Source organism: Liolophura sinensis, chromosome 7 (assembly GCF_032854445.1).
Source record: "Liolophura sinensis isolate JHLJ2023 chromosome 7, CUHK_Ljap_v2, whole genome shotgun sequence".
Classification (NCBI taxonomy): Eukaryota; Metazoa; Mollusca; class Polyplacophora; order Chitonida; family Chitonidae; genus Liolophura; species Liolophura sinensis.
This window is the reverse complement of record NC_088301.1, coordinates 32,144,743-32,169,384: the sequence shown is the minus strand read 5'-3', so window position 1 is coordinate 32,169,384 and position 24,642 is coordinate 32,144,743. Positions and strand designations below refer to the sequence as shown.

At 38.4% G+C, this 24,642-nt stretch overlaps 1 protein-coding gene across 2 annotated transcripts; it reads right to left on the bottom strand.

The window, feature by feature from the left end:
* Window positions 1-1,661: 1,661 nt before the first annotated feature.
* On the bottom strand, window positions 1,662-18,082 carry LOC135469958 (ceramide kinase-like). Of its 2 annotated transcripts, none has more exons than XM_064748619.1 (12): window positions 17,653-18,082; window positions 14,884-15,114; window positions 13,861-13,989; window positions 12,327-12,390; window positions 11,492-11,637; window positions 11,096-11,170; window positions 10,639-10,785; window positions 7,662-7,734; window positions 6,607-6,659; window positions 4,361-4,545; window positions 3,330-3,472; window positions 1,662-2,762 (listed from the first exon to the last, which is right to left on the bottom strand). In XM_064748619.1, the coding sequence occupies exons 1-12, from the start codon at window positions 17,771-17,773 to the stop codon at window positions 2,621-2,623; spliced, it is 1,509 nt and encodes a 502-aa protein (XP_064604689.1). In that variant the 5' UTR covers window positions 17,774-18,082; the 3' UTR covers window positions 1,662-2,620. The 2 variants fall into 2 exon arrangements, with proteins under 2 accessions (XP_064604689.1, XP_064604690.1); XM_064748620.1 differs by having other exon boundaries at window positions 6,607-6,656.
* Window positions 18,083-24,642: the final 6,560 nt, after the last annotated feature.

Here is a 24,642-nt window from a genome sequence, read left to right as displayed (position 1 = left end):
TCAAACTCATCAACAATGTTACAGTCATGAACAATGTTCCAGACATCGCGTCATCACCAATGTGCCAGACATTAAAGTCATCACCAATGTTCCAGTCATCAAAGTCATCACCAATGTTCCAGACATCAAAGTCATCACCAATGTTCCAGACATCAAAGTCATCAACAATGTTCCAGACATCAAATCCATCAACAATGTTCCAGACATCCAAGTCACCAACAATGTTCCAGACATCCAATTCACCCACAATGTTCCAACCATCACAGTCACCAACAATGTCCCACACATCAAGGTCACCAACAATGTTCAAGACATCAAAGTCACCAACAATGTTCCAGATGTCAGTCATCAACAATTTTCCAGCAATCATCATCACAAACAATGTCCCAGACATCTCAGTCACCAACAATGTTTCAGAAATCATTGTCACGAACCATGTCCCACACATCAGTCACCAACAATGTTCCAGTCATCAAAGTAGCCCTCAATATTCCAGATTTCAGTCACCACCAATGTCCCAGGCATCAAAGTAACCCACAATGTTCCAGACATCACAGTCACCAACAATGTTCCAGACATCACAGTCACCAACAATGTTCCTGACATCAAAGTTACCCACAATGCTCTAGACATCACAGTCACCAACAATGTTTCAGACATCAAAGTCACCTACATTATTCCTGTCATTAAAAAATCACCAACATTGTTCCACACATGAAAGTCACTCACAATGTTCCAGATGATATCAATCACCAACAATGTTACACAGGGGCGTAGGAAGCTTGGCCAAGGGGGCCAAAGTGTATCTTTTACCCCCCCCCCCCCCACCCCCCACTTTTCAGGTTCCGGAAATTATATATACTTGTAACACAAAGAGGCCCCTTCGCTGAATAAAACATCACCAACAAAGCTACAGAAATCAAAGTCATCAACAACGTTTAAGAAATCATTGTCACCAATCATGTTTCAGATATCACAGTGTCGATCTGGTCACCATAAATTGCGATTTGCGTAATAATGAGGTCTTGACAAAAATATACATTATAGATCTAGCAAAAAGAACTACATGAAGGTAGCACCTTTTGTTCATAGGGTCATGTTATATATTTGTATATATATACACACACAAGGCTGGAGGCCACAACAGGAAACATCTGAAAAACAGGGCTGGATTTGAACACTTGACCTCATTCGACATTGACCCATAAACATCTGAAATGTGACCGGGGCTTTAGACAACCTCAGTGGGAGCTCTGCAAAGCAGCTATCATATGGTACATAAGAATAGCTGGGGAACAATGGAATCCTGACGGAACAATGGAATCCTTACAAAAGGATGGAATCCTGAGCATATTAAGCTGGATCAAAATAGCCATTAGATGAATATTAGGTGATCTGCACATTGCTGGGTAGCTTTATCAGTGACGGAGAAACTGTCTTTGGACGTATTCTTATTTGAGCAATACGGAATGAGACATAAATTAGTAACACAGTTTGTACATGTACTTAAAGTCACATTATGGGCTATAATTATGTATGTGCTTTGTTTAATAATCGGTACGTGTATACTGCAGATCTACACACTCAAACTTACACACTGAACATATCAGGCTTTTTGCAGGAACGAAATGATTACTGTCTCTGTCCATGCAAAATGGACCGTTCTACAAAGCTATAGCTGGCTAAGTTAGTTGTAACTACCGACTGTAACCACCACATGTAACCATGGCAGTTACAATCAGCTTAACCTGCAATAGTTTTATGGCCCAGGACCACAGCTTCACAGAACCAGTCCACTAGGGTAATAAAATACATGTTGCGATTTGAACAGGGAGGAAGAACTAAAATAGCTTGTCGGTAGGGTGTATAAGCATGAACCCACCCAAAATTGTGATGATTACCATGGTAATATGTATATATGTACACACAACGCGGACCAGCCTTTAAAATGTGTTTTGGATGACAGAATAATCCATACGATTTCGTGCTTTGTCTTCGATGAGCACCAATACACAGATAAACACATATACATATATATACTTATAGTGTAAAGCCTTCACGGAAGGAACTTTTGGAAATAATCTTGGGTAAGTTAAACTGACTTCAAATTCCAAGAAAATAACTGTTGGGTATACTGCGAAAAATAAAATACACTGAAAAAATATTAGTCAATTTAGTACTAACCAGTCAACTGAAAAATGTGTTTAGGTAGCTGTCTGTAGGTGTACTGGGATATACATAATGAAACAGCGACAATGAATGAAAGTGTTAAATGGTGTAAAGGCGATATAGCTTGTAGCTGAACAATATTTAAACTGTTACAATGGAGATTTTGTTTTATAAACATCAAAACTGGGGAGTGGGTGAGGGGAGTAGTTGAGGGTAGAGGTGGGGGCAAGGCGTGCTTAAAGTCAATGTATTAGACCAAAAGGCACATGTTCCATTGCTTTCATTTGTAAAGTGTGATAAAAAAGAAACTGATTACAAATCAGTAAACAAAAAGCAAAACGAAAACGCTAAAAAGGAAACGGTAAAAATGGATCAGCAACTTAATACATGTCTATTCAAAAGTTCAATTTTGCATATTTCTCATCTGCAGACTTCATCGTTGGTCTTTTCTTCAAGGTTCCTGAGAGTTGGCACCTTGTGCAAAGCTGGAAGCTGAACTTTCTTCCCTTCCGTGCGCAGTAGCAGCCAGGCTTGACGATAGCGGGATACTATCTAGCGGCCAAGAGAATAGTTGAGATACCCCTTTGTGACACCTGGAAAAGGTAAATTTTGATTTATTTATTTGATTGGTGTTTTTCGCCATACTCAAGAATATTTCACTTATACAACGATGGCCAGCATTATGGTGGGAGGAAACTGGGCAGAGCCCGAGGAAACCCATGACCATCCGCAGGTTGCCGGAAGACCTTCCCACGTACGGCCGGAGAGGAAGCCAGCATGAGCTGGACTTAAGCTGGTACATTTTGAAGGTAAGAAGGAACCTGGTATGAAAATATAAGCCAAAACTTTGGTGTTCAACATCATGTTCAGCAGCATTTGACTCGTACGAGTCGGCGGGTAGATGAAACGGAATGCCTGGTGTCAACCACTGATATTTGGTACATATATGGCACAGCTTTCTGATGCATAGGGTGAGCTCAATGTTTTAACCAAATGATCTAGTGGAAGGTTGAAGCTCTCTAATTATCTTCATATATAAGCTACATGTAGGCCACACCCCACCATGCAACAGCACCAAAAGGGCCCAGAAACCGTGAAGGGGTGCCATTTTTGACATTTAATTCCATTTCCTTGCAAATCACTCCAGTGGAGTACTTTACCTGACAGAGAAGTCTGGCTCTGGCAGATTGACGATTTCCCCGTCAACATTGATGATATGACTCTGTGGTGAAGTCCGCCATTCCCCCACAGCTCTCACCCTGTAAGCTTTCACCTTGACTTCTACAGCTATTGTGGAATTGACCTGATGAACAAAAAAATATGAAAGCTGGACTACGGACAAAGATTAGGTCCAAGGTGTTAGTATTATCTTAAAATTTGTAGATATACTGGTTTATTGACTAGTGCATTGAAATCGTTGTACACTACCTGTGTCTCACCAAAAAAGTTACCATGACAACTGCGGAAATCCCTAATACATTATCATATCTATGTCCATGTACCCACCACTCAAAATTAAAATTGTACATGCAAAACAATGTAGTTCCAGCCCAGACATGAAGACATACCAATTTATCTACTACATGCGGATATAGAGAAATGGACAATATCATTACCATGGCAACCCAGGAAATAGACCAAAGTAAGGCACGACACATTCGCGCATATGATACAATAGGAGCTTTTGCTTGGATACAAAGTTATGCATATATATTGTAGCGTCACACATCATCACCTCAGTCTGTGTATGCACAAATATAACAACAGCTTGTGCAAAACAACTGGTGATATAACCTGGTAGTGGATGTGAATTGCAAAACTACATTACGCTCCTTCACCGGTGGGTGTATGAAACTTATAGGGATAAATGACCTTCAAAGCTTTCAGCTAGAAGCTCAGCAAAGAATCCTGGTCGTTACAAAAATGTGCTATTTTTTGCGATGGGACGATGATCATCGCACTGTGCTATGGTCCCAGTGCTTCATGTCATCATCCCATGGCTTCGCACCATTGCTTTATCGCTTCGTTTCATCGCCTTATTGGGCTAAACTACGCTAGAATGATGGCACAATGAATGGCCGTATTCATCGCTTCCATAAGTAGTTCATGTTAAATCACAAAGTTATATAAAATAAAGTACAGTCTGAACCCAAGCACACAATGATGTTGAGCTTGTATTTCTGGCACCTACCACGTCAGGATCCCCTTTTAGCCACTTCTTCACGTAAACCCCATGAGATATCCTTCCGCACGGTCGGACAAAATACAGGCGGAGAACACCATCTCCCAGAGCCTCTCGGTCAGGGAGGGGAGATCTGGACGCGCTGTAGGTTAAGTTGTCCACCCGTACGAAAGACCCGCTCTTGTGTTGCCAACCTGTGATACAAAACCAGAAACTTACCTGTCACTTACATAACTTTCCACGAAGAAAACCCTTTGCACTGATTTATCTTCTTTGATATTTAAAAAAAAATTAGTATTCATCTTGCCATCAAGGCCAGGCTATTTATTTAACAGTTTCTTTGTTTGTCACATTTATTTATTAGGTCAGAGAAGAGAGAGATGCAGAACTTGGAACCACCATATTACAAGCCCACCATTTTTGACCATACGAAGTTCTAGATGCTTTTAGTACTCATTTTGAAGATTTGTTTTTGCCTAAATTTTGGCATTAGTTGAGCCTTGTATGTATATATGTATGTACGGGGTTTTACATTGTACAATTTTTCAGTCACATGACGACTTAGAGTCATTAGGTGCGTGTACATGGAAGTATAATGCCGAAGACACCAGACATAACAACCCATCAGAATAGCCAAACTGTCAATGTTTCCTTGCTCTAACATCTCAATGCTGAGCAGCGTAAGTACCAATTTTAAAGGAGGAGAAAACATAACTTAGATTCGGTAGCAAGGCAACCAAAGAGTTTGCCTTTAAGAGACACATGAATGCAAAACTTCATCGTATACATCAAATACTGAAATCGTGAACTGGGTAATTTACGGTAATTAATATGCTCACAGAGAATCAGCAATGAAACACCCTTCTGTGTCACTACACTTTATAAGCATGTAAAACTTCAGGTCAATATATGATGTACATTTTGAGATACCAATACTTAACATTTTGTTTAACATTGATTCTAATACACAATACATGAAGTCAAGAATTTGGTATTATACGGTAATTAATATGCACACACTGGATCAACATTGGCATGCCCTACTCAAGCTGCTCTGCTCTACATAAGTGTAAACCCTGAGCTAAATAAATGCAGTAGTTTTTTAGATACCACCCCTAACGTTTTGTTTAATATACAATACACTGAGTCAGTAATTCACAGTATTTTGTTTAATATTTTGCTTAACACTGCTTTCCTTGTTATTAGACACCAACACCGATGCTCACTGTATGATATAAGCAACGTCTGTACTTTGAACAGGTACACTAAAAATGATGCAAATATCAGATGGAAGGGCATGGGAAGTTATTTGCAAATATGGTCTTTAATGGGGTTTTTTTTTTTTTTTTTGATATTTTTCTTTCAGGACAAAAGGGTATTTGAAAATACTTTTGTACCGGAACCAGCTCTTATATATTGTCTTTGAATTATAATTTTCTAAATAAGGATGTGACGTAGATCTAATAAATTCATTTCAAATGTAAATTTGTTGTTCATATCCAAAGATATGCACTTAATCAGAATTATGATAATATTTATGAAAATATTAAAACATAAATATGATAACACCTCTGTTAGCTGAAAAAGACCAAATTCTAGCACAAATATATTTATTAAACATGTTACATTCTCATTAAGAACATTATGCAGAGACAATATATACCAAGAGGTGGTCCCATATATACAAAAAAATTATTTTCAAATGTCATAAAAAAAAACTAGAAAATAATATTTAAGACCATATTTAGAACAAAGTCCCAACTATGTTTTCTCCAACTTTAAAGTGTATGCCAAGACCTGATGCTAATGTGTTAGACCGATTCCAGGCCAAAGGTTAGTCCGAAACATGCTAATAATGTCATCATCTGACATATCCAAGGTCAAGTCAACACTATGATCCCGTACCACATGGCACATTATATATCGAACCAACTGAAACTTTCATTCTGAGGACACTTCAGTGATATAGTCTGAATGGTGTTACCCAATGTAAATTGTTTTAACAATGTTGAGTTATGTTGTGAGAAGCATTCTTCGCATAATTTTAAAAAGTCCACCTAGTTTCTTTCTGATCTGGAGTTGATCTTTAAAGCTAACCAATAAATGGATTAAGACAACATAGCACTGTATGGGCTGAGCTAAGAAGTATCAGTATGATGAGTAATGAAAAATGCAAGTTTATTAGACTTAACATAAAAACTAGCACAACATAACTGGTCTAAGTGTGCTGACATGTTTGAAAGAACGCTTGTTACCTGAGACCGTCTCTCCTGTCGAGTTCTCCTTCACAGCCTCATCCCTGGAACTGCTTTACAAAGAAAACACACAGAATGACATTCACTTCGCTCTTTACATAAACTGGATTTCTTGGTCAATTTGTCTGAAGTTCCCCATCGAACATATATTTATAAAACTAAATAAATAAATATAAATAACTAAATGAACACACTATCAGCTCCTAGATCACAAAGGAATTGTGGTGCAAGAGACACGAAATAACACCGGCTATATTAACTTATTAATCTGATTGGTGTTTAACACCGACAATTATTTCACTATTGTTATTTCACATTATTGTACAACAGTGGCCAGCATTATGGTGGGAGACTAAAAACACTTATAGTCTGAGGGAAACCTGTGACCATCTGCAGGTTGCTGCAGACCTTCCAGCATGAGCTGGACTTGAACTCAGAGCGATTGCATTGGCGAGGTGTTCCTGGGTCACTGTGTTGTAACACGAATTAACTGATCAGTGTGGACTGAGGTATCACTGACTCCATTCTCCCCTTGGTCAGCCGCTCATCATAAAGCCTTGCACCAGACTTGATATACTCAGAAGCCTGTAAATGTGACTATACATTTACTACGTTTAGAATTGTTTGTTCCCAAAGATGACATTCATTTACTACATTGAATTAGCTTTTATTTTTCTAAATTCACATTTTGTATCACATGTTTTTTTCCTGTCCAAACTAGGAATTAAGTTGCATCTGATAGGGCAGCCTCAATTCCGCAATGGCAATCTCAGTGAAGTCAGGTGGTCCGGGAAGCACCTACTCTCAGCCTTCCAAATTCTGGCTCTTGTGGATCGAAACTACAATTCTGATTGGTGTATGGTTTGACTTCTCCATCCAAATAAAGGTCACTAGATGGATAGGAAGCAGGTGCTACATCAGGTCCACTTAACAACTCAGTTTGGAGAGAGTCTACTAGATCAGACTTCACTGAGACTGTCCTACTTTGATGAAACATAACAAAAACACTTATAGTGCTTCTTCACTGAACCAGTGATGTGTAGCTCCGAACAAACCTTTCTGACACGGGGAGATAATCCACTTCCACCTGAATTACCTGGTGTTTAATTATTCCATATAATACTCCATCTGAAATGCAAACAGAAAAAGGGAATTATCCAACAAGCTGTACAAAACATGAGTACCACAAGAAGGCACACAAGAATCCTGCCAAACAGATGGTGTTTTCAGACGTAACTTTTAATTAACAGTAACAAAAAAATTTCCTTCTATCTCACTGACAGAAAATTTTCATTTGCTAATATCACTGATAGAGAAGCTTTCTCTACCAATCTCATAGGCAGAAAAGCTTACTCTACCCATCTCACTGACAGAAAAGCTTCCTGTAGGCATCTCACTGACAGAAAAGCTTACTCTACCCATCTCACTGACAGAGAAGCTTCCTGTATGCATCTCACTGACAGAAAAGCTTACTGTACGCATCTCCCTGCCCTGACAGAAAAGCTTACTGTACGCATCTTCCTGCCCTGACAGAAAAGCTTCCTCTACCAATCATATTGACAGAAAAGCTTACTGTACCCATCTCCCTGACAGAAAATCTTACTCTACCCATCTCACTGACAGAAAAGCTTCCTGTATGCATCTCACTGACAGAAAAGCTTACTCTACCCATCTCACTGACAGAAAAGCTTCCTCTACCAATTTCACTGACAGAAAAGCTTACTCTTCTCATATCACTGACAGAAAAGCTTACTGTACCCATCTCCCTGACAGAAAAGCTTACTCTACCCATCTCCCTGACAGAAAAGCTTCCTCTACCAATAGCATTGACAGAAAAGCTTACTCTACCCATATCACTGACAGAAAAGCTTACTCTACCCATCTCCCTGAGAGAAAAGCTTACTCTACCCATCTCCCTGAGAGAAAAGCTTCCTCTACCAATAGCATTGACAGAGAAGCTTACTCTACCCATCTCCCTGACAGAAAAGCTTCCTCTACCCATCTCCCTGACAGAAAAGCTTACTCTACCCATCTCCCTGACAGAAAAGCTTACTCTACCCATCTCCCTGACAGAAAAGCTTCCTCTACCAATAGCATTGACAGAAAAGCTTACTCTACCCATATCACTGACAGAAAAGCTTACTGTACCCATCTCCCTGACAGAAAAGCTTCCTCTACCAATCGCATTGACAGAAAAGCTTACTCTATCCATCTCCCTGACAGAAAAGCTTACTCTACCCATCTCCCTGACAGAAAAGCTTACTCTACCCATCTCCCTGAGAGAAAAGCTTCCTCTACCAATAGCATTGACAGAAAAGCTTACTCTACCCATATCACTGACAGAAAAGCTTACTGTACCCATCTCCCTGACAGAAAAGCTTCCTCTACCAATCGCATTGACAGAAAAGCTTACTCTACCCATCTCCCTGACAGAAAAGCTTACTCTACCCATCTCACTGACAGAAAAGCTTCCTCTACCAATTTCACTGACAGAAAAGCTTCCTCTACTCATCTCACTGACAGAGAAGCTTACTGTACCCATCTCACTGACAGAGAAGTTTCCTCTACCAATAGCACTGACAGAAAAGCTTACTGTACCCATCTCACTGACAGAAAAGCTTCCTCTTCCAATCTCATTGACAGAACAGAAAAACTGATTGTTATTTAGCGCCATTTAGGAAACTGACATTCATACAAGTGGCCAGTGTAAAACAACCCATCTCTGGCATGTTAGTGATGAGCTCACCAAAGCCTAAAGTTCACACTTGCTGAAAGACATGTGATATTCGGCCACTCATTATTAACAAAGCCTCAGGAGCAATGTATCTAGTAATCCCAAGTCCACAGCTGGACTTGGACTGGTACTAATTTACAACACATTGTCACATGCTCTTCACTACGACTTTTACTTTTAAGGGAGAGATCCAGAACAGAATCTTCCAGAATGTACTGACAGTTGCTACAAAAAAACACTTAATCATAACTTTATGTGAAAATCTGAAATGTGAAATCCGCCCAATGTGTTTATTCACTCTAGCCTGTAGGCCTCCATTATTGTTAAAATGATGATGTAATGCCGAAACAAACACGAACTATTTTCCAACACATACCTGAACATGACTTGCCAAGAAGTGTTTTTCCTCAGGGCCCAGAATAGTACAAATCTTTTACCAAACTTTTACGACAGTAATTTTGAACAACTTAATCTCGTTCTCGTAAAAAAACTGATTTTGCTTTGTGCTTCTTATACCAAATTAAAACACTTTTTAATCTTGCCACTGGACAGCTTCCTTTAAACCAGATTCACGAACAACTGTACAGGTTAGCAGTGCAGATCATGCACGGAAAGCTACTACACACGGGTATGGACTTTCTGATCATGAGTATTAGACTATGCCACAGATTATGTTATTATTCTAGACACGTGAAAACTTTGCTCACAGTTCACAGCTCAAAAGACACTATTAATTATTTTCCGATAAAAAAAAATAAGCGTTTACATTTTTAGAAATATTACATATATAGATGGCACATACTTATTACACAAAAGCTACTTGGAAAGCCCCCTATTCTAGCTATTATTCTGACTTGCATTTCCAGTTTGAAACGCAGAGCAGAGCCATTCTGAAATATAAATGATGGAACACAGCAGTACGGGAATGGACAGTCTCTTCAAGCTTATTTATTTTACTGGTGTCTAACATTATGCTCAAGAATATTTCAGAGACGGTCAAGGGCTCATTTCACAGCGATTTCGAGCTTTAGCAAAAAAATTGTAATCTTATTTCAACTCCCAAATACATATATCTATCAAATGGATTCCACTGTTACCAAGGATTCTGTGGTGTAATAGTACAACTTCATTCAAGTTTGAAAATCCAGCTTCAAATATTATGTTTTGTACAGAAGATTTAATTTTGGATTTTGACCCAAAATGCTTCTGTGAAACAGGCATTGTATGTAATATGTCTATGGTGTCAAACCAGTGCCCTAGCTCCGCCTGACTAACCCACTCTGTGCCTCTATACTCACAAACGTAGCGTGCACGACCTAAGCTCCTATTGCTTTCCGCTTTCCGAATGATCTCTGAGAAGAGTCCCGTTCCCGTCAATAATACAGAGTACACCAACAGCTTCCTGCCATGATGAACCGTGGCCAGGTCCTTGTCTAACTTCCCACCTACTCAATGTAAACAAAAAATTCTTGATGGGTTTGTAACCACTGGAAACGTGACATCTTTGCAAAGTACACGTTATACAATTATCTCCATCTTAAACGCAACTTTTGAGCTGACGACTTGTTTTAAGAGTCAAATGACACAGAAACTAAGTAAGTATAATCTACAAAATTTAATCTTTCCAACAAATTTAAACTTTCGTGGTGTTTTAACTTGGCAAAATGGCCGTGACATGTAAGTACTCTTAAGAGAGGTTGTTCACAATGGATACCATATGTGTTACGAAATCTGCCTGGTTTACAACTGACACACCTAAAATAATCAACAACACTGCAGTCACTATGTCCTTGGTGGTATTCGCAACTTCCACAATTCCATCTCCAGTTCCTATTTAACCATCAGAACACAAAAAATACAAATCAAGATTACCATAACATGTGTATATATTACAGGATTTTAGTATTTGTACATCTCAAATAAAACACTATACAGATATGGAAATTTTGAGTAGAAACATACACAAATCTATAAATACAGAATTCCTTGCTCTTTATTATTATGCCATAAAGTTTTAACATGAAAAAAACAAAAACTAAACAAAACAAAAACAAGATGAAAGAAAAACAGATAAAATAAGAAACAAAACCCCCCCAAAAAACAAAAACAACAAAAAAACACAGAGGAAAGAAAAAAGAAAAATATATTTACCTGTAGGAATAATTCCAACTGGCAATGGCAAAGGTTTAAGATCCAGATCTGGGTCATTTTCATCCTGGTGCGCTTCTAACATCATTCGATGCGCAAGACCATTCACAGCTTCTGCATATGTACCGTCGCCACCTACTGTCACAATTCTGAAAGTAGTCCCATCATGGTTTAGTTTGAAAACAGATTCACAAATATGTTTTAATTGAAACACATGTTGAATTACTTTATTTTAATATACAGTCACATGATGTAATATATTGAATAAGATTATACATAAGTGGAAATTCTTGTACATCGCCAGCACGTCAACAACAACTTATTCATTACGCGAAATAAAAAAAGAGAAACACATCTATGATCTAAGTTTTAAGCTCTCATTCAAGGGAAAGTTTTTGTGCATAAAATAAGAACAAATTTCAAATATGCGCATGTAAGACAAGGAGATAAACTACATTGTTGTTGTCTTGGAAATAGCCTTTGTTTTGAGTGTGCTATTGTCAACAGGCCACCACTTTCTAATGCTTCAGTGTGAACATATGGACGACGGACCTTTTTTGAACAGTACAAAAGCACAACTGTTTTGCTTGTATTTTCCTTTACGACCATTTACCCACCAATACCCAGTAGAACGTTTGAGTTTTGAGCTCAATAAATTGTGAGCTAATTCTATCCTGTTCTAACAAAACAGGATAGAACTAAAACAGGTAATGTTGAAAACTAACCATTTTCCTTTAACTGAGTAAAAGAATCGATTTTTCAGGTAACCATATTTTTCATAAAAGTTACTTTTTTTGCGAAAAGAACACAATCAGGTGCAAAATAGAAAACATCTCACCCATTCACTTTGCCAAGGTCATAAGAAGCTATAACCTCCTCAGTGTGATGCGCATGCGTTGTAACTGTCACATGAAAAAAATATATTGCACAGTATTACATACCGAGCTTTCTGAATGCTTAATTTGCAAATCATTTGAAATGGATATATCATCAAATGTATTCATAAATTTTACTTTATTCTTCCTAAATGTTCATAATTAATTCAGCTTTTTTGGACACCATCTGTTTAATGATATATGAAGAGAAATATACTGTACTACCCAATGTGTCAAGGGTCATCGCACAAACTTGCCATACCGAAAAACAAAACCACCTTTAATCTCATGAGAGTTCATCTATATGGTTGTCATGTGATTAACAATCATTATTTCCCGGAGAGTCATGCTACATTCTGCTTGCAACTGTGGATCTGTACAGTGTCTGTCTTGGAGGGCAAGGTTTACGAATGGGGGAAACCAGGTTGCCATGATTAAACCATTGCCCTTAATCAGCAGGTATCTGACAAAAGTCTTGTCTTTAAGACATGGTGGAACTAACAAGAGCTAGATTTGAACTTGAGACCTCCCTGGTTAGACCAACATTACTTACCGTTTGACTGAACAAGTCATAAATACATACGAGTACACCAACATATCTCATAAGTATATTCGTATATTAAAAAATCGTTGGAATAGTGCTTGCACTACGAAGGCATGACAAATATAGTGCTGTGACATGAAACAGATATACACGCAAAGAATGGGTCCTATTGTAGAAGCATTGACAGTCCTCCTATTTATTTATTTATTCATTACTTATTTGATTGGTCTTTTACGCTGTATTCAAGAATAGGTCACTTATACGATGGTGGCCTACACTATAGTGGGAGTGCACAGGGTATACCCACGACCATCTGCACGTTGCTGGAAGACACTGTTAGCTTGATCTGAACTAACACTGGGGAGAGGCTGCTTGGTTATTGCGCTGCACAAGCATGTTAACCATCAGGTCACAGAGACTCCTGCATTTCTGCTATTAGAGAAATGCCTTGACTGGACAGAAGTGAATAATAGGTACCGGTTTCCTGGCAAAAGTATAAAAGTGAAAGTGATGGCTAATACAGTAATGCAGGTAGTAATGTGAAACCTTAGGACCACATGTGTAGTAGAAGGTGCACAGACTTAGCTCAAGGTCATGTAATTTTACTGATGACTTCCAGATGCAAACAATGTGATTAGCAGATCACAGGTGTTGTGTACTTCCTGTAAATAAGTTTGCTGTATGCATGAACATTACTTCGGTCATATCACAACAGTGGCTCACTGCAGCAGAACGGTATCAGTATTTATATTCATGGTGCTGCCTCACTGTAGCATCATGCAAAAATGATGACTGATCCAGTCTCAATCCAAGGACACCGTCCCCACCCTTGCGCTGAGCCAGGGGAGGTAAGCCAGGGGACTACACACAATGCTGTTTCGCGAGCTGTTCAAACATCACACATTCCCATAAACTGGGTTTCAGCTGATAAGTGTTAGTTGTATGTCACCTACCTACAAGATCTACTGTGACCTGACACAGGGAAAATAAAGGCTCTGCCTGTGAGTGAAAGACTTTTGGTCCGCTTTTCTTCCCGCTGACTGGATTCACAAACACCAACAGCCGTTTGGGGCGTTCAGGAACTGAAAATAAGAGTATGAAATCTTTGCTATGAAACATTCCAAGCAGACAGATAATTCATGTAGCTATTGGTTTACTGATTGATTCTTCTTAAGTTTGACATAATGGTTCCTTGTTTCTGACAGAGCTAAATAAAAAACTGAAAATACACACAGTAGGCCGACTGGCTGGATGGAAGCAAACACCACTGGTTTGTTAGTTCAAGAAGTTTTTTTTCTACATATTGGTGAATTTTCACCATTTCTCAATTTTACCATGTAGTCTGATGAGGCAGTGCATTTGTGCATCATGATGCCACCATCACCATATATTAATTTGTCTTATAATTAGGCTGTGTATAATTAACATGTGGTTAATGGTTATGGTTACCCCAGTCTGATAAACTCATCCGATGAAAAATTACCATACTTTATAACTAGTGTAATCTCTTAGAGGCCAACAAGAGTTCGTGGCTAGCAAAGTAGATAAGAAAATCATGAAAAGCTACTACAGCTAACCCTCGTCATTGCACATGCGCACCGTTGAAATGAATATTAACTGCCTTCATTTTCCCCCTTTATTTAATTCTGCATACAGAATGAAATGTTTTCATATCTTTATCTAATGTGGGTGATACAGACAGCACTGACAATGACGGGCATCAGTTATTTTCTACAAATGTTCCGCTTTTTTTCTGAATCATAGAGAGCTGTGTACAGTATGCATACATTACACACAAATCTTCATAACAATTTTGTCAACAATCAAACTGATAGGTACACAACACCTCTGTGACGGGTCACTGATCGACATGCATATCAATGGATTTAAAGGTATTTTTTGATACATTTTACCCTATTGTGATTGGTCAAGAAGACTACCTGTTTTTTGTTGACATTTTTTAAAATGTAACTTACACTTCATGAGAAGGATATCATTTAGCTTATCCCTCCATTGTTTGCAAACTGACGCTGATCCATGAAAAATCTCACAGCGATGAGAAAGATTACGTCGGTGTTTATGCGTGACATGTTTGACATAGTGGATAACCAGGGATGCATGCCCCTCATGACGGGAAGTTGGGGATGCCTCATCCACGAACCGCGCTACCAAGACGTCACACAAGTTCACCGTTACATTATGTTTCCCTGAAACGAGAACATCAACATATTTTCTTCACATACATAAATTAACAACCAAATTTTTCATATTTCATTCCAACATTCAGCTTAAGATCCATTAGATTTTTTGATACTCAAGATGCTTTTCAATTCTTTTCACTTCCAAAGGGAATTTTTTGGTAGGAGGAATCCAGACCGCCTGGAGGAAATCACCAAACATTGCCAGTTATCCGAAAACCCCTGACTTAATGCAGAAACTAGCAAGAGCTGGATTCAAGACGGTAGACTCACGGGTCAGCTGCGACGAGAAAAATTTTTTAATCAAATGAGCCAGTGAGTGCCCTATTTTGAAACCAAAATAAAAGTAGAGCCAGACATGAAGGTGCTATGCAAGACTGAAGATATGAAACAATAGCAAACTTGTGGCTGACATACCATTGTCCAATTTCCAGCCGGATGTATCCCATTATAGAGGGCAGATTTAATGCTCTATTCAGACCAGGAACAAATTGCTGTATACTTATTCAAATCCACCGTAATTGATTATACTCTGCCAAACATCTATACAACTGTGAATGGCAATCTGCACAATGTATCCACTCACAATTATGAGATTACCCCTGTCATAAATACCATATACAGTATGGTATCAGATAGCTTGGACATGGCATAAATCAGTGAGGCTTTGCTTAAGTTCATTATATCATTTTATGTGTGTATAGTTAGACTACCACATGCAATCATAGCCAGAGTACTGGTATACACTTTATGTCTTTTATATATAGGTATACCCTAAATGAACTAAAATTTCAACCACAAAAGTTCATTTTTAGAGGCAAATAAATGTCACAAAACATTCCCTTTGGGGACTAAAACTTACAATTTTCCAGTTCAATATCATCCCATATTCCAAGCAAACCTCAAACACGTTTCTAAAATAAATAGATTTCTCCGAATCAGGAAATATGGGCAAGTTAGTCATGGACGAAACTTTGGGTGGTTTAGGGTGTTACAAATGCTAGCTGTATACTGTATCCGGTTATTGTCATGTTTCACTGGTACACTTACTGCATGACTTACAGTGGTTACAACCACCAAAGTGATCCATGCACCATTACATACATGTACATTTGTCACCTTAAAACCCACTCAGGTTCACTGCATTCAAGACCATGACACATTATAGCTACAGGTCTTAATAAGTGTACACAGCCTGAGGTTCCATTATATATCTTAATAATACTGACAACCTGTTGGTTGATCACTATACATCCTTATGTCATAAATATATATGTATTAACTCAGGTTGTTAGTATGTATGTCTGTTTGCTTGGGGTTTAACGTCGTACTAAACAGGTTGATAATATTATAAGGATAAATGTAATGAACCTCAGGTTGATAGTATTGTAATGGTTGAAGGATTTCACTACATGGATCACACCAGGAAATGAACTCGGGTCTCAACAGCCAAAGTCCAACACTCTACCACCTGAGAAAAAGGGAAATTCCCACTAGCTACTGCTAGTATAAGCACTGGATATTAGTATTATACTATTAGATACAGTATTATAAGAATAAATTTAATGAGCCTCAGGTTGTTAATATTATAAATATAAATGTACAGAAACTCAGGCTGTTAGTTTTGTAAGGATAAATGTAATGAACCTCAAGTTGTTAGTATTTAAAGGATAGATATAATGAGTCTCAGGTTGTTAATATTATAAATATAAATGTACAGAAACTCAGGCTGGTAGTTTTGTAAGGATAAATGTAATGAACCTCAAGTTGTTAGTATTTAAAGGATAGATATAATGAGTCTCAGGTTGTTAGTTGTACAAGGATAAATGTAATGAATCTCAGGTTGGTGCTATTATAAGGATAAATGTAATGAACTTCAGGTTGTTAGTATGTTAAAGATAGATGTAATGATAAATTTATTTATTTGAGTGGTGTTTTACGCCATACTCAAGAATAGTTCACTTATATGACGGTGGGCAGCATTATGGTGGAAGGAAACCGGGCAGAGCCTGGGGGAAATGCGCGACCATCCGCAGGTTGCTGGAGACATTCCAACGTACGGTAGATGTAATGAGTCTCAGGTTGTTAATATTACAAGGATAAATGTAATGAGCCTCAAGTTGTTAGTATTTTAAGGATAGATGTAATGAACCTCAGGTTGTTAGTATTTTAAGGATAGATGTAATGAATGTAAGTTAGTATTTAAAGGATAGATGTAATGAAAATCAGCTTGTTAATATTACAAGGATAGCCTAAATTTAATGAGCCTCACGTTGTTAGTATTTTAAGGATAAATGTAATGAGCCTCAGGTTGTTAGTATTGTAAAGAAAAATGTAATGAACATCTGGTTGTTGAGACCCTGAGGTTCACAACATACCTTTACAATACCTGACGTCCACGACAAAGTGCACCTCATATACTTTTCCACCCCACCACCATAGTAGTAACAAGCTCCCCCCCACCCCAGTTCATTCTCCACACCACGGGAGCAGGCCGCTGTGAGCAGCACGGCTGTAGCCGGCGTGTGACGTCGTAGTAGTACTCACTGTTCTCTGTTGCCCAGGTTATACACTCAGTGGTAAGGATCACATTCACGTCGACTTTCCGACCGCTGGTTTTGGGCGAGGTCAGCCAAGCCTCTAACACCGGGCCATCTCCGTCCGCCATGTCACCCCAACACACTTACAAACTTTTCCCAGTCATTCAGCCTTCCAACTCCAGCTACAGGATGTATATACTCACTAGAACCAACTGATAAAACTCCGACCCCAGTCCAAATCTTTCCAACTAGGTCATATTTACATGAGTAAACCAGGGAAATCAGTACGAACAATCTGTGCGACTTGTCTCCCCTGCACTTCTCTGAACATGGACCCGTCCAGTTATAACGTATTTCACACACGTTGTGTGCCTCGCACAGTTATTCTTGAATCAGTTCAGTAACTTGTATGCTGGTAAGTTATACCGAAGTCAAGAGTTCGTAACGACTTCAGCCAATCAAGACCATTGTCTTCTGTGTGCAAATTGATACGTTGTCTTCCTTCTTCTTGTAGCGAGCTATGCATCAATGTGCGCATGTGTGAATGTCAACCGGTAATAGCAGGGTTTTACAAAGCACCCGTTTGCACCCGCTATTTTACTTCCTGAATGCACATCAATGGCGAGGGTTAGTCACGAATCCATTCAGCGTATTATTGGGTCAACATCCATTAGTTCCATGTGACAAGAACACTAAGGGGACTAGAGACAGAAAAACAGCAGTTTAATTTAGGATGAAAATTTTTATATTTCAACTCTAAAAATATTACTTATTGCTTGGTTGTTTTTCTTAAAGAAACGTTATAGGCCCTAAATAGGAAATATCTTTAGTCACATCATTTTGAAAAATACGGAAAATAATTTTTAACTCAGATGTCTTTTTTACTACATAATCTTTTTTTTCGACTCCGGAATCTAGGGACTCAAGTCTGAGCTTCCGGGGTCTAGGCAGACTCTGGAGGCTCCCACTGTGGAAATTATTCTACAGCTTCTGGCTGGGCCGAGTTGTTTTAGCGGCCGCGCAGTGCTCCACATTCATGATAGGCCTAAGTACCACCCCACTTAATTTATTCATCATGCATTTTCATGTGATTTGAAGTATTTATTTTATTATTTCACTGGTGTTTTACTCCGTACTCAAGAATACTTCCATTATGCGACGACTGCGAACATAGTGGTGTAGGTGGAAAAGTTTAGAAAGATATAGGCCTACAGCCCCCCCCCCCACTCGCTTACTATTTCCTCATTTGATATTAATCTGATGAAGGGCCCCTTTAAATGTATATCGGCATTTCATCATGGGGCCAAACATATATAGGCTGAAGAATTCACATATAAGGTACTTATTAAGTTAGTGTATGTAGACCCACGATTGGGGTTTTACGTCCTATACAGTAGGTCAAAGTAAATGAGATAGGAGAAGTGGCCCAGTTAATTTCAGCCGGCAAGTAAACTTCCAGGTATCTATCAGTATATGATATGCCTGGCCTCGGCCTATCTCATTTAATAAGGAGACCATATCGTATTATAAACATGACCCCATCTCATCTTATTTGCTAATTATGATAGATAAAGCCTAGAAGTGAACGTAGGCCCTATGCATGATTTTTAACCGAAAAATGCCAGATTGGGGCTTTTTTTCGGGGAAGCGGGGAGGTTTGCCTAACGATTTAGCGCAGTGAGGCACAGGAGCCTTTCACCATGCTTCCCCACGTGGGAAGGTCTGTCATCAACGTGCTCGTGGGTTTCCCCGGGCGCTCGCACCATAATGTTGACTGCCATCCTATAAGTGTTGAAATATTCTTGAATTCGGTGTAAAACTCAAATGAAATAAATAAAAGTAATTATCCGGCTGTGGTTGTAAGTGAGAACGTTTTGTCAAGCACCTGGCGAAGGACAGCGGGTTACTGTGTGTGATGTCTATCACATCATACAGTCAAACAAGCTTGTTTATTGTACACCAGTGTCTGCCTGCACACATTGCTCTGAGACCACATGGTCCGAGTGTGGCGTAATAACGCTGACGTCATGTTACAGTTATATGCGCTACATTACCCTTAGTTTTCTCCGCTCATAAATATGACCACCATCTTACAATGAATCAGGAGAATTTTTTAATGTGACTTTAAAGAACAATCAAATACATCAATAAATATCTACGATGGCGATTAAGTTCATGGATGGAGGAAACCAGAGTGCCCGGTGTGAACCACCACCTTCCGCCAGGTACCTTTGCAAACTCTCACCGTAAAGCCGCAGATACAACACAACAAAAGCTGGATTCGAGCTCACGAACAATGGCCAGGAGGCGATAGGTTATGACGACAACATCGTTTTAGCGACTGAACCAGCGACAGTCTGTCTAAATACAAGAAATGCACTCATACTGGTCTTTTGTTCTTGTTTGCCTTTCATAAACTGATAGATACGTGGAGGTTTGATTGTCTGCTGAAATTAACTGGACCACTTCTCCTATCTCATTTACTTTGACCTACTGTATAGGACGTAAAACACCAAGCATGGGCCTACATACACTAACTTAATAAGTACCAACGCAGTACCATTTTATGATTGACGAGGCTTTATACCGCAGACCGGAAATAGATAACTCCTATAGAAAACAGCAAAACAGGCTTTTGACGGCTTCCAGTTAGCAGCACTTTTGTACACTGGCACTTAATTGCAATGACATTGATACAAAGCTCTCAGTAGGTCAAATTTCCGTAGGCATATATTAAGCTGAGTGTATAAATCTGTTTTAGTCATGCAAGTTAAGAGAAACACAGGTCTGCCATGAGCTATATCATGTGCGCGTATCCCTACAAGGAGAAAAATGCGACAAGAGATGTAAATACATTAGTGATTTTCTCTTCAGAAGTGTATTAAAATGGATGTGGATTTAAATTGAGTGATGTGGCCTAATGTAAAATGAAAACAGAACTGATTTAAAAAAAAGGATGTTTTGGGCAGTGTATATTACTGTTTTCGTGGCTCGCGGATAGAATTTCGTGACATCCGGGTTCTTTGCGCGGCCAATCCCCAACAGTGTTGCGAGGATCGGGATTATTTGAAAAGAGGACTTTTGGGGATATACTGGACATGATCTCTGGACCAGTCAGTGGTAACCTAACTAAATTCTCAGTTGTTGAGTGAAATGCAAGATCAATTATGCCTTTCTACCATGACTGTAAGAAACTTTGGTGGATTTTTTTTTTCCTGGTGACCATAGCTTTACCTGAATGCAAAGGTAAGTGAAAACATGTAAATCCAAATCTTAACTGATTTGTATTAAACGCAATAAGTTTACTTTTGCTCAGCTACTCTAAATAGCCTAAAAATTCGACCACAAAAGAGCAATTTTGGAGGTAAATAAATGAGATATTACTTCTGCTGCTAAAATTTACAATTTCCCAGTAGGATATCATCCTACCTTCCAAACATCTCTCAAATTACCTTTCTAAAATCAATAGAACTCACAGACTCTGGACAAATGAGCAACTTAGTAATGGGCGAAAGTTTTGGTCATTTAAGGTATATAGGAGTGGAGGATATCGAAGTGCTCGTAGAAAACCACTGCTCTTTGTCAGGTACCTAACAAACCTACTAACTTAAAGCAACACCCGAAGTGAATTTACATGTATATATAGCCAAGAGTTGGGTTGAAACCTGAAATCTCCCTGTCCGGGCTTTAACCGCACAGTCATTAAGAAACTTATTTCACTTATATGAATACGGTCAGCATTATGGGCGGAGAAAACCGGATAGAGCCTGGGGGTGGGTGGGGGGGGGGGGGAACCACCACCGTCGGCAGGTTGCTTTCAGACCTTCTCACAAATACGACGAGACAGGAAGCCAGCAAAAGCTTAATGACCTCATAACCACAGGAGGTGATACTCTAAAGTCACGCTAACCACTAAGCCACGCTTGATCAAAGTCCCTTAACTCTGACAAACTAGATACATTGTATGTCGCTTATATTTTGTTGACTGAACAGTTTTTTCTGAAGTTTGTTGAATCCTCTTTCAAGAAGTTCTGTTATATGTATACAGCAAATAATAACATCTTTCTGATAAGGTTGAGTACTGGTAACTGCTCCTCTGGTTCAACACTTCTTAGTTTTTGATGGTTTGTGTTAAACCTTGCTTTGAAAGTTGTTTTGCTCTCATTGACCTACAAGGTTCATTATGGTTGACGATTGGTATGTTAATGTCCGTTACGGTTCCTAAATTAGACTACATGGCTATATCAGGTAATACGTACCATCTACGTCACACTCCGTGAGATTTTGACTGAGTATAAATGTCTTGTACTGATGTCTTGTATTTATGTCGTGCATAAAGGCTTTGCATTTCATGTCTGTGTCTCAGGTTGACTTGACAAGCAGTTATAGCTGCCATCATTAGCATAAAACCATAAACGCAAACCATTATTTATTTATTTATTTATTTGATTGATGTTTTACGCGGTACTCAAGAATATTACACATTCGACGGCGGCCAGTATTGTGTTGAGAGGAAATCGCCTACTTTAGAGCCTACTTAAATAAATAATTCTGTCCTAAATTACATTCCACATGAATTCTTGATAGACTGATGAACTAACTCATGTTTTTGCCATGATATCAAGACATTTGATGGAACTCAACAGATTATATTCTATGAGTAAAAGAGAACATTTTCCGTCCTACATACCAAGAAGATCGGTCATTTATAGACAAATTCAGGTATTCCAGATAATAACCAAAGACGCTTCAACTGAACTGTTGATAAAATAGTATAGAATAATAAGAAAAGGTAAACTGTATGGCATTCACAAACAGGCTACTTTTGTTACCTTGTATGGTATATATATATATAATATTATATAAACAACCAGCAATATCTAACTTGTTATTACATAAACAATCAGCAAAATGTCTATGCCTTTAATAAGTAATGATCAATATGGTACTGTCTTACATTATCAAAGGTCAAAGATGCCCAGGTGACTTCAGAGGGTCATTAGGATGGTGTTACTTGCTGACCGGTGAACCTGTGGACTTTTCTACAGCCGAAACCATCTGCGCCACGCACAACGCCACCCTTATGACAGTTCATAGCGAGGTGGAACAAGAAATCCTACTGAAGTTCCGGTAATCTCTTACATTGTTTGATTGATAGGGCTTTGACGCTGCTTATATCATTATTTTTACTGGGGTTTAACATTGCTTACATCATTCTTGGACATATCACAATACCGACATATTTATAGTGCTTCAAATATCCTTCAAGATACAATATAATTTTCATTTCAAGGAATTATTAATATAAGCGCCCCAGTTCTGAATAAACTGGTCCGATATCGGTCTTCCATCCACTACTTTTTTGATTCATTTTCTACCAAAACTACCTTGGCTTAACGATACAATAATGTAAACCATCATTTTGGAGAATCTGTCAAATCCCTTGAAGCCATTTTGTTTGTGGGCAAATTTTCATCATTAACATATAATACGTTACAGATTTTCTACCACCTTCTAATAACCTTGGCCAGTAGGCTACAATTCTCAATTTTCCTATTTCAGTCAATGGAGTAACATCTGCCTCACCAAAAATTGTACCATTTGGCGTTGATTTCCTTAAACATAATATACTTTTTATAAACTTTAACCGAACTCTTGTTAAAATTTCAGTATTTCCAAAACCCCAGATTTCGCTTCCGTATAACAATATAGTTTCTATTAATCTTCCAAACTATTCCAACTGACATTTAATATGTAAATACATATTTCGTATCTTTCGTCTCAAAGAGAAGGTGGCCTTGGACGCTTGCTCAGCAAGGCGCTTTTTCGTAGCAGAAAAATTGCCGGTATAACATCAAGATATGTATTCTGGTCAACAATTTCCAAACTTTCATCATTAAATAAAAAGGTGGGACAATTTCATGGTTTCCTTGTGGAGAATATCATACATTTGGTTTATCCGTTGTTTTAACTCCAAGCCTCCATGTGCTGAGTCATATGACCATGTTAGCTGAGTCATGGATGACTCCTTTGAGTTTTCCGACAAATCAAATGAGTCAAAATATAACCAGCTTGACTCAGCTGATCAGGTGATATGACTCAGTTTTCTGAATCGAATTAGCTCCTTTAAATTACTAACATTTTTGAGTCAATTAACCCAAACTTTTCTCTCAGTGTCTTATGAGAATTGTAGACTTTGCTCTCACTCAGCTGAGGACTGTATCATCAGTAGGCAACAAGACAAGTAATTTCAAGGATATATCCAATTCGTTTTCGACCGCAGTTGTCATGGTTTCCAATACACTGATACCTTCTCTTTGCAAATAATCCTCTATATCGTTGAAGTAAATTGAAAAACGGATAGGCGACAACTTTTCCTCTTGTCGGAAAACAGTTTTGCATTCGAAATAATCTCAAAAAATCTCACACCCGATTTACCACAAGATTTAATTGAACCATACATATTTTAATAACATTAAAGCATCTGCCATTTATATCACTATTTAATAATTTGTACGACAACCCAGGCCTCCATTCTCGATCGAATGCTTTCCTAAAGCCTATGAAGGTACAATATATTAATGATTTTCCAAGCTGAGAAATATTTCACTCATAGCATACAAAGTAAATATATTGTCTTGAGTAGCATACCTCTTTCGAAATCCAGTCTGCGCTTGATATAGTAGATTTATAAAATTCGCATAGTTGCTTAACCCTGCATTTAAAATAGAAGTAAATATTTTACCAATGCAACTTATAAGTCTGCTGCCGTAACTTACGTAATAGCAGATAATATGTACGCTACTCCAACACAAACTGCTGCTCAATGTCTCTCTCTAAAACACTTGACTTAATCAACAATATTGTACTCACAACGAATTGGTCTTGGACATGTGTAAATGGCCGTGTAAATGTACATGTATACATACATATATCCATATATCTGCATAAGTAAGCCCGAAAAATTAAAAATTTATCTGATAGTTAAGAATATATA